The 11,648-nt window shown below is 38.8% G+C and overlaps 1 protein-coding gene across 6 annotated transcripts in view; it reads right to left on the bottom strand.

The window, feature by feature from the left end:
- larp1b (La ribonucleoprotein 1B) overlaps nucleotides 1-11,648 on the bottom strand; it is a 113,809-nt gene that overhangs the window by 72,895 nt on the left and 29,266 nt on the right. For all 6 annotated transcript variants that reach the window (XM_062042366.1, XM_062042368.1, XM_062042367.1 and 3 more), the window contains exons 2-3: nucleotides 4,755-4,816; nucleotides 6-62 (exon numbers count right to left, since the gene is read on the bottom strand). In XM_062042366.1, coding sequence (XP_061898350.1) covers nucleotides 6-62; nucleotides 4,755-4,816 — 119 coding nt within the window. The remainder of the gene's footprint in view (nucleotides 1-5; nucleotides 63-4,754; nucleotides 4,817-11,648) is intronic.

Raw genomic sequence — 11,648 nt, 5'->3', positions numbered from 1 at the left:
TTTACCTCCTTGGCCAGTTCTCCAGGTGTTGGCCAGTTGGTAATGTCACCAAAGTCGCCCGACTGAGAGGAAAAAAGCAGAAGTTGTTTGGTATACATGATGTTACACGATCAAAAAGCTGCTCCCCATGTTCAAGTCATTTTAGACACAAACCTTGTTTACATTTTCAATAACCAGTCACATTTACCTACAGCAAGGGTGCCCAAATGTTTTCCACTTACAAATCAAAGGATGCGGGGGCCATTTTGGAAGTTTCACTTTCGAAACCAGTGCGATGTGGATTTTTTTTTAAAGGCCTACTGAAATGACATTTTCTTATTTAAACGGGGATAGCTGATCCATTCTATGTCATACTTGATCAAAGATTCACCAACACAGATGTCCAGAATACTGTGGAATTTTGCGATGAAAACAGACGACTTAATAGCTGGCCACAATGGTGTCCCAATATGTCCGCACAATCCGTGACGTCACGCGCAAACGTCATCATACCGAGACGTTATCAGCAGAATATTTCGCGGGAAATTTAAAATTGCACTTTACTAATCTAACCCGGCCGTATTGGCATGTGTTGCAATGTTAAGATTTCATCATTGACATATAAACTATCAGACTGCGTGGTCGGTAGTAGTGGGTTTCAGTAGGCCTTTAAAGAACAAGAAAATGCAATATCTGTACAAATTTTATTTGAATGCTGATGAGCCAAAGCCACCCTGCAATGCTAACAGTTAAAATGCTGGACAGATAGCATCAAAAAATATCACTCATTGGTATATACCAGCAAAATGAGCTAAAAAAGCTAGCATGATAACAGTACTATGCTAACATGCTAATATTCTTACATGTAGCATTAGTGAAATACTAAAATATATGACATAGGTGTATACCTGCTAAATTAGCTAAAAATAAATGCTAGCATGCTAAAATGCTAACTATAACATGCGGCATGTACCAAAATATGATTTGGGTGTATAGCAACAAAATTAGCTAAAAAAAGCCAGCATACTAACGTTAACATGCTAAATAGCAACATTCGTCAAGTAACAAAATATTTGACGCCGAGATGCACACCTGCAAAATTAGCAAAACAGCACGCCAATATTAAAATGCTACCGATTGTGCAGCGGGCCATTAATGGGGAACTGCACTTTCTTTTGGAATTTTGCCTATTGTTCACAATCATTATTAAAGACTTTTAATGCATTCTAACTCATAAACGTAAATAAAAGTCTGCTTGCAGCAGAGCCAATGGGAGGTCGTCTGTTCCGCCCATAAAATCCACCAAAACATCCAAAAAAACGCCAAACAATACCCCATTTACATTTCGTGACTTGAATATTAACCAAGTATTAGTGATATTGTTATTATAAGCGCTAACACAGACAAACTATAGTGGCGCCGTGATCACGAGCTTGTGTGCCAATGTTGACATGATCGACTGTTCAGCTGATTTCTCGTTTCCTTGCCCGTCAAACTTTATTCTAGATCATAAATCATGTCTCTCACCTAGATAGAAGAAGGCTGAGGATGTACTCCGACAAGCTGGTACACTTTGACAGCCAATTTAGGCCCGGAAATGGCAAGAATGACACGAAAAGACGCTGGTTCCACACCCATTTTCTTCGTGAGGATTATGAGGCATTCTTCATCTGAATGGAAATAAATGAACATCCCAGCAGTCGGCATTCTACTGACAGCAGACCATGTACAATAAGTGAAGTTTTAGTATGTTTGTTAGCTCTCATGAAGTCTGCATTGAGTAGAAATTAGTGATGTTGACGACAATAAAAGCAAATGTCGTGAAGCTAGGGCTGGGTATGGCCTTTTATTAATATCTCAATATTTGTAGGCCATGTCATGATACACGATATACGATATATATCTCGAAATTTTGCCTTGGCCTAGAATTAACACTTGATGCATATAATCACACCAGTATGATGATATTATGTGTCTACATTAAAACATTCTTGTTCATACTGCATTAAAATATATGCTAATTTAAAACTTTTATGCAGAGAGGGAAATCACAACTAAGTCAATTTACCAAAACTGTATTTATTAAACAGTTATTAAGCAGTGGCACAATGGTATGTAAGAAGGTGCGCTTGTTTTATGTCTCTGTGAGAAGGAGTGACAAGAACGAGTGAGAAAAGCCTATCGTGTAATAGGGTTGTGGATCGGCCGCCGATATTTGCCAAAAATGCGTATCGGCAAGGCATGGGAAAATGCCGATCCAGATCCAGTTTTTTTTAAATTCCAGTCCGTGTTTTCCAACGCACCGATTTAAATAATACATTCCACTTTTCTGCTGTGCCCTAATTTCCGTTCCGCATTTTCCAGCACACCTTCAACACATCCACAGGTCTGTGTCTTAACTGTTAAGACGGCCATGTGAATTAAAAGTTACCAGTAAAAATGTCAGCTGTTTCTGTGCGATATAGAAAATTACTATATCGTGATATTCGAGTATACGTTCTCACGCAGTTGCTTTTAGCTGCGGGCATTACATGACAGGCTCTTCTCATTCTTTCCTGTGTCTCCTTCTCACAGACAGACAAGCGCAGCTTCTTACACACGTCACATACTGTCACGTCATACGTCACATACGTATACGCCCTCGCGCAGCAAAGAGGTAGCAGCATGGGTAAAGTTAGCTGTGATGCGAGTGGTAATACGAGAGAAAGAAGGTGCCAATCTGGTAACAAGTGAAGGAAGAATTAATTCCCCCAAAAAACAGCAGAGGGTCCATCGTCTGGCGGTGGTTTGGCTTCAAGTGGAAATATGTCGAACAAACAACTGTAATTTGTCAAGTGTGGGGCAAAAGCGTAACTGCGTGATGCTACAAAGAGTAGCATTACTGCTAATATGTAGCATCATTTGAAAAGTCACCTGCTAGAGAATGAAGAGTGTTTGAAACTCCGCATGTCAACATCTCCGTTCGGTGCCACACGCCCACACCATCAAAATGCCGAGGCAAACATTTCCAGATCAACACCGTATGAATTTTTTTTGGATTTTTTTAGTTGTGATTTCCTTCTCTGCATGTAAGTTTAAAATGAGCATATATTAATGCAGTATGAAGAATAATATTTTAATGTAGACACATAGAATCATCATACTGCTGTGATTATATGCATTAAGTGTTCATTCAAGGCTAAGGCAAAATATCGAGATATATATCGTGTATCGCGATATGGCCTTAAAATATTGCGATATTTAAACAGGTCAGTTTCTTGTTACCAAACATTGTGTATTATTCAAACTCTCCTAATTCAGCTGGTTAGTTGTTATCAAGAGTACTAAAACCCTTTTCAACATGAATCTGACAACTAAGTAGGCTAAATAACTTTAAACTTTAATACATGCTCGGATAGGCCAGTATCGGTATCGGATCGGAAGTGCAAAAACAACATCGGTATCGGATCGGAAGTGCAAAAACCTGGATCGGGACATCCCTATCGTGTAATGCCCGCAGCTAAAAGCAACTGCGTGAGAATGTTACTTGAATACTCACAATATAGTCATTTTCTATATCGCACAGAGAGAAACCTGTGATATATTGAGTATATTTGATATATCGCCCAGTCCTACGTGAAGCATTTTTTAAATTAATGCGTCGTGTATGCTTAAAATGATCAAAATATGTAAATAATAAATGCTATTAAAAATGTGCCTGTTACTACATTACATATATACGTACATCATGTATATAAAACCTTAATGGAGGTGTTTGGATGTTTTTAAGGGCTTTGTAGGCAGAATAGAGCGGCTCCCCTGGGCTCCATTGTAAGCCAACTTTTGATCGCATGTATTTGCTATTTACAATGCATTAAAAAAATACATTGCCATGTCTTTCATAATGATTGTGAAAGATAGGCAAAATACCAAAAAAGTGTAATTCCCCTTTAAACACTTAGCAACAGGCCGCAATTAGCCCCCCGGCCACACTTTGGACAATGCGAGCCTAGAGGAAATTAAATGTGCTTTATTGTACATTAATTGTCCACTTTTATGAAATCAAGAAAAAGCTACAAACCTTTTGGGTAGAACTGGTAAAAAGCAGGTTTACTTGATTCCCCCCCTCACCTTTAGTGATAATGGCCGCCTGCTGGCCTGTAACGGTAATGCAGGCTCCATGCAAGTTGGAATGAAATGTCTGTTCATACTATGGCAGTAAATTAAATCATTGCGATAAGTAGTCAAAGTTGTGTAAATCAATGAAATCCAGTATTCTAAATAATAAAAAAAGTGGATTTTGTGGGTGTAATTACATTATTGTGTTGTAGCTCTGCGTCCTGCCATGAAACAACACTGTCGCGTGTCACGGTTGACGTGTGACTTTGACAGTGACTATAGAAAAAGTCAAACATGTGCATGTGGGAAGGTCAAAACCTGTCCAGTGAGGAGACAAGCTGGCTGATATTAAAGTTCCGTTCTTTTAGTCATTATATCTGTTAATAAAATGCAATTACAAAGTAGCATTTATTTACATTCCTGCAGTGTTAGTGTGGAATAACTGGTTGACAAAGCATTCAAAATAAGCATTTAATAAAGTTAGCGAGTGACAGGTGTTGGTTTTCCCAGCCCCGCATAATCAAGCTCTGGCACAGACTTCAAAGTGGAAAAACATGAACAGACCCTCCAGGTGCTGACAGGACGCCCAGTCTAACGACTTTGACAAACATGTGTACTCTTGCTTTTTAGCAGCTTTAACATGTGGAACTCAACGTCAAGAAAAAAGGCCACGTTACCTTGCTGGATTTTCTGGTTCTGGGCTTGTTGGCACGGACAACCTTCAGAGCATTTTGTTGATCTGAGGACAGACAATCGATAAGTTACGCGTCATGTCGGGCACAGCTGTCAGTCTCTGACAGCGAGCGACTTGCTCAACACTGGACTGAAAACTCTCTTGCCATGTTTGTGCACCATTGCGAACGTCTGGTAACGCAGGAGGGATAAAAATCCCCTCGCTCGCTCATTGACAGGCTTTTGTGTGCAAACGGCAGCAGTGTGTGTGTGTGTGTGGTGTGTGTACGACCGCAACTGTCGGGCAGACCAGGGAGTGGCCCCTCGTCCGCCAGCAAGCTCTATCGCCTGCCAGAGGATGGCTACCTAGATAAGAGAGCAAAGGGCCAGCAGGCGGGTGCACGCCTGACTCGAGCACCCGGCAGGCTACAAGAACTCTCGCTGTAAAATGATGCCGCGGCCATAGCGGTAAATATAGCTAACCTAAACCCCCAACGATACCAACCTTACACTCCACTCAAATGCTCTTCGCTCCTTGACACACATTTAAGTTCACTTCACATTCGCCTCTATGTACCGTAGTTTCCAGACTATAAGGCACACTTAAAATCATATTTTCCCCCTCAAAAAATTTGACAGTGCGCCTTATAACCCAGTGTAATAAGTGTGACCAGTAGATAGCAGTCAAACATAAGATATGTGTATGACTCAAGTAAATAACACTAAAAATGGGGTGGTATAGCTCGGTTGGAAGATTGGCCGTGCCAGCAACTTGAGGGTTGCAGGTTCGATCCCCTGTTCCGTCCTCCTAGTCACTGCCGTTGTGTCCTTGGGCAAGACACTTTACCCACCTGCTCCCAGTGCCACCCACACTGGTTTAAATGTAACTTAGATATTGGGTTTCACAATGTAAAGCGCTTTGAGTCACTAGAGAAAAAGCGCTGTATAAATATAATTCACTTCACTTCACATTTTATATGTTCCATTAAAAAATATAGAACATTACACACGGCGCTCAAAAATCTATCAAAATGTTTTAGTACGACTTTGGTAAGCTATGAAGCCACACCGCTTGATGGATTGCCGGCGCTTTAAACATACAAGTATTATTTCAGAATAGTTTTATTGCCATTGTTTGAGAACGGGTTCACAAACTAGGAATATTTCTTGGTACAATCGTGCAACATAAAACACATATAACACAGAATAGGTAAAAGGTAATAAATAATAAACATGAGGTGTAACTGAGCTATCAGATCTTGTTATTGTTCATGTGTCTGATAACATGATGTTTATGATGTGTGTATAAGGTAAGGCATTATATGGCGTTTTGTTATGTTATGCAAAAGCAACTTTTCTTACCTTCTGGTATCTGCTGATCTGTGTTTGAGGGCTGCATAAATCCTGAAAAATTGTGTGCTTCCGCCTTTGTAGTCCGTGTCGACCCCGTAGTCGATAAGCTTCTTTTTCTCTATTTTCTTGTTATAGGACATTCATCCTCCACTGTTGCCATTTCTAATATAAAGTACCGTAATTTCTGGACTATAAGCCGCACCTGACTATAAGCCGCACCAGCTAAATTTAGGGGAAAATACAGATTGCTCCATATATAAGCCGCACCCGACTATAAGCCGCAGGGTTTTGATGTGTAATTACCGTAGTATATAGGGGTTCCTGCTACCACGGAGGGGATTGTCGGGACAGAGATGACTGTTTGGGAACGCAAAGCGTCCCATTTATTAACAATAAATCTTTCAATCATTCAATCAAACTTTCACATGTTTGACATGGCGAACAATATTCGTGCAGAGTACAAATAATACAACGGTGCAAAGTAATACAAAGTGCTCGCCTGTACGTTATCAAAATAACCAGCCTACCGGTATATGAAAAGTCAGTCTTTAATCATTGTGTCATCGTCTTCCTCCTGCGTACTAAAACCACCGAAATCCTCTTCGTCGGTGTTGGAGAAGAACAGGCCGTAAATAAGCCGCACCCTTGTATAAGCCGCAGGGACCAGAACGAGGGGAAAAAGTAGCGGCTTATAGTCTGGAAATTACGGTAGTGTAAAGTTCTTACTTATATCTGTCAGTAAACTTGCCATGAAAGCGCTAAAACATACCAGTGTAGTGAGTTTACATTATTCACCCAAGGAACTTTAGTTATTAGAGAGTCGGTCTGACATTTTTTCATGGTACACATTTTCGGCCTTGTTGTTGTTTCCGGATGAGGAGATGCTGCTCTGTTATTGATTTAAGTAAAGTCTGAATGTCATTAAAACAGTTAGCTCCAACTTTTAACACTTCTTCCACTCCCGTCCTTGCACGCTACAACAAATATGACGGAGAAAAGACGCTGCCGAAGGTGAGCCACATAAATAAGACCGCCCATAAAACGGCGCTTCCGGAAGCGACTGTCAGAAAGCGGCTTGAAGATCTGTAAAACATAATTTATGCAACGTTGTGACCAAAGAACCACCATTACATGTTATGTAGACAACAGCAAAGTGTTTTCAATTTAGAAAATAACTAATAATATGACACCTTTAACATGCCAAATAGACCATTCATCGGCAGTGCGCCTTATAATCCGGTGCGCCCTATGGTCCGGAAAAAACGGTACTTCTTTCACAAAGTACCACCTCAGGGAAAACTTGGCTCTCCGAGTAGTGTAGTAGGCTTAAGTATTCATTAAAAACAAGGCAGAGGTTTTATTTAACAAGTATATTTAATATTTTTGGCCACTGTTTGAACTGTAACACAGTGTTTAAATATAAAAAAAATAAAACACTGTACTTTAATCAAGTGATTCTTTGGCGCGTCAATAAATGGAGCCCATTTATCACAGTTTGAGAATCACTGTGCTAAGCTTTTTCAACAAAGAAATTTAGTGTAATATTTGATCAGTATAACATCCATCCTCCAATTTTCTACCGCGTGTCCCTCTCGGGGTCGCTGCAATTAAAAATAATTTGTATTATTTTCACAACATGCCGAGGGCAGTGTTTGCAGCAACATCGTTAGGTGGCGGGTCATTGGCGGCGACGCATGTGAGCAAAAAAGAAATGAAAAGGCAAACAAATATGTTTAGAAACAGATACACGCATCATGTGTATTCATATTAGTTTACGAAAGTGTGCAATTACTCCAAAAAAAGTCACAAAATTTGTCACAAGGAACCTTTTTGAAAAATAATCTAGAGAAGGGCTTTCCAAACTTTTTGACTTGGGGGCCACATTGGGGGGTGTATATTGTAGCGTCCCGGAAGAGTTAGTGCTGCAAGGGGTTCTGGGTATTTGTTCTGTTGCGTTTATGTTGTGTGTTGACTTGAAACTGTTTAATGTTGCACTTTTTATATGTAGAAGAAAAGTGTTGTCATTTTATTTAATCTGAGCAACAATTTGAGGCAGTTTAATGTGGATTAAACCAAGGTACGTAACGAATATATATATATATATATATATATATATATATATATATATGTATATATGTGTATATATATGTATGTATGTATGTGTATATATATGTATGTATGTGTATATATATGTATGTATGTGTATATATGTATATATATATATATATATATGTGTATATATATATATATATATATATATATATATATATATATATACATGTATGTGTGTATATATATATATATATATATATATATATATATATATATATATATATACATGTATGTGTATATATATGTATGTATGTATATATATGTATGTATATATATTAGGGGTGTAACGTTACACAAAAATTTCGGTTCGGTTACACGGTTCGGTTCATTTTCGGTACAGTAAGAAAACAACAAAATATACATTTTTGGGTTATTTATTTTCCAAATTTGTAAACAATGGCTTTATCCTTTTAACATTGGGAACACTATAATAATTCTGCCCACTTTAATCAACATTAAACACCTCAAGTTGTTGCTCAGATTAAATAAAATGACAAAACTTTTCTTCTACATATAAAAAGTGCAACATTAAACAGTTTCAAGTCAACTCATCATGCTTAATTTATTACAGCATTTGGGAAGCCGGTAGTGGTAAATATTATATTTTTATCAACATGTGATAGCAGGGACCCTGCCATTCACAACTAGGCTGCTGCATTACTAATGATTAATATAACTAGGGATGTTAACAATTAATCGATTTTCGATTAATTGCCGTTAAGAAATTACCCGATTAAAATTAACGATTTCAATTAATTGACAATTCCGTTCTGTCACGGTCGGTGCGGTGGTTTTCTGTGTGAAGGTAATGCTGAGTTTATACCTCGCTAGTCCACACGAGGGAGTTGTTGCTTATTGTACTTTTTCCAAGCAGCAACACCATCACGTGACCAGCCCTACATGTCCGCTGTACACATGAGAGTCCACATGCGAGAGAAGAAAAACAAACATGAAGCGACGCAAGAGAAGTGCTGTGTGGGAACATTTCACCCTAAAAGAGGACGATGCAACGTGCAAAATATGTAAGGCTGTTTTGAAGTACAACAATTCAACCAGTTCGTTAAATTACCACCTAAAAAGTTTACATGCCGCTGTGCTTGGAGGAGAGAGTGGAGGCGGAGCACGGCCAGGCCAGCCCTCCGTCGCCGAAGCGTTTTCCAAAAGAAAAGCGGTGTGTGATGACGCACGGGCAGAGGGCATCACCCAGAGGATTTGCAACATGGTTGAAAAGGATATGCTGCCTATAAGCATTGTGGATGGCAAGGGGTTTCGTGAGTTGATGAACTATTGTGAGCCAGACTACCAAATCCCTTCTCGAGAAACAATAACAACCCGCATAGAGGCTCGCTACAAAAGAAAGAAAGCCGAGCTGAAAGCACGACTGTTTCAAGCTGACTGATTATTACATTAATGTTTACACTAATAGTTTGTGAGAGACAAACTAAGATGGGCATAGTGCATGCACTTTATTTTATTTTATGCAGTGACATGTTTTTCATTCAGTTCTTCTGTCAGCCTCACTTGAGCCCAAATGTTAAGTTGAATCAATGACTGTTCTTCTGCAGCAGGCTTAGGTTTACTTATTTTGCTGTTACTTACAATTTCAGGGATGTCTGCCTTATATTTTTTCAAGTTGACTGTCATATAGGCACTTTTCCCAGTTCAAGAGGGATTCAATTAATGTTGCAGCTTGCAGGCTGCTAGCCTTCTAATAGTTTGTGAGACAGACTAAGATGTGCATTGTGCATGTTGTGCACTTGATGTTACTTTATTTTTCTTGTCTTTACAGTAGTGAGTGAGTGACATGTTTTTTCACTTCAGTTCTTGTCAGCCTCACCTGAGTCCAAAGGTGAAGTTCTGCAGCAGACTGCAACAGCCAACAGGCTTACTTATTTGCTGCCTGCTGTTACAATTTTCAGGGATGTCTTCCTTGTATTTTTTCAAGTTGACAGATAGGCATTAGGCACCTTTCCCAGTTCAAGAGGGATTATATAAAATAAAGCTAGCTATTATGGCTGCTGCCACTACCAAGTCTTGCATGTGTGACAAGACTAAAGTGCACTTTATATTATATTCCTCATGTTACAAAGATGACTTACTTTTGTATCAAATAAACATTTGATTAGGGAATACAATGTCCTTTGTATTTTATACCAGCAAAATTTTGATTTTGATTTTGTACCTTATTGAGGGGAAATCTCAGATGGGGGGAAAACGCCGCTTTATCAACTAATCGATGATCGATCGATAAGGTTATCAACTATCAATTAATGAAATAATCGATAATTTGCATCCCTAAATATAACTATAGCTGAAAAAATGGTACAATAGCAATAGGTAGGGATGATGTTTGATAAGAAATTATCGAGTTTGAGCCTATTATCGAATCCTCTTATCGAACCGATTCTTTATCGATTCTCTCATCGAGTCCAGATAGGTTGTTGTATATGGAAAAAAACACACAATATTTGGTTTAACAAAAGCTCACTTTTATTATATAAGAAAAAAATAAAATCTAATAAATAAATAAATATTGACTGTTACCCCCCTAAAAAAATAAAATAAATAAATATTGACTGTTGTTACCCAAAGTATATATATACAGGGACGGCGTGGCGAAGTTGATAGAGTGGCTGTGCCAGCAATCGGAGTGTTGCTGGTTACTGGGGTTCAATTCCCACCTTCTACCTTCCTAGTCACGTCCGTTGTGTCCTTGGGCAAGACACTTCACCCTTTGCCTCTGATGGCTGCTGGTTAGCGCCTTGCATGGCAGCTCCCGCCATCAGTGTGTGAATGTGTGTGTGAATGGGTAAATGTGGAAATACTCTCAAAAGCGCTTTGAGTACCTTGAAGGTAGAAAAGCGCTATACAAGTATAACCCATATATTAAGTGGGATTTTTCAGAAAAACAAATATATACATTAACACAAAAACAACCTGTCTCTGTGATCACTATAGGTGTATAAATAATAATATAGTTTTAAATAAAATCCGTCCCTTGGGCACAAAACTGAAAATAATACAGCTCTCCAAAAAGTGCACTTCTGCTGCTATTTGACATAACTGTTTGTTATGATGCTTTGACATTTTTGCACTTTATTTCTTTATTGAAAGACAATTCTATGAAGAGAAAAGTTGTTTGCAAATGTGGTTACAATGCTAAAAAATGAAAAGTTAAAGCTAAAAAAATAAATACACTTCATTGAGTTAACATTATTTCTTTATAGGGGAAAGATGTGATGTTATGAGCTAGGGAAAATAACAACTACACTACCCAGCATGCAACGGGAGTGACGAGCATGCGTGGTAGCCCCGAAAAGTGTTGTTGCATGTCGCCACCTGGCAGCTAAGAATGAGGTTATGAGCACGCTGTGAAAGTAAACGTCAAGAACTCAGCCAACACGCCTCGTCTGCATTATTTATAATTAGACAGA

This window comes from Entelurus aequoreus, linkage group LG03 (genome assembly GCF_033978785.1).
Source record: "Entelurus aequoreus isolate RoL-2023_Sb linkage group LG03, RoL_Eaeq_v1.1, whole genome shotgun sequence".
NCBI lineage: Eukaryota > Metazoa > Chordata > Actinopteri > Syngnathiformes > Syngnathidae > Entelurus > Entelurus aequoreus.
The sequence above is the reverse complement of the archived record's forward strand: the minus strand, read 5'-3'. Positions and strand labels throughout refer to the sequence as shown.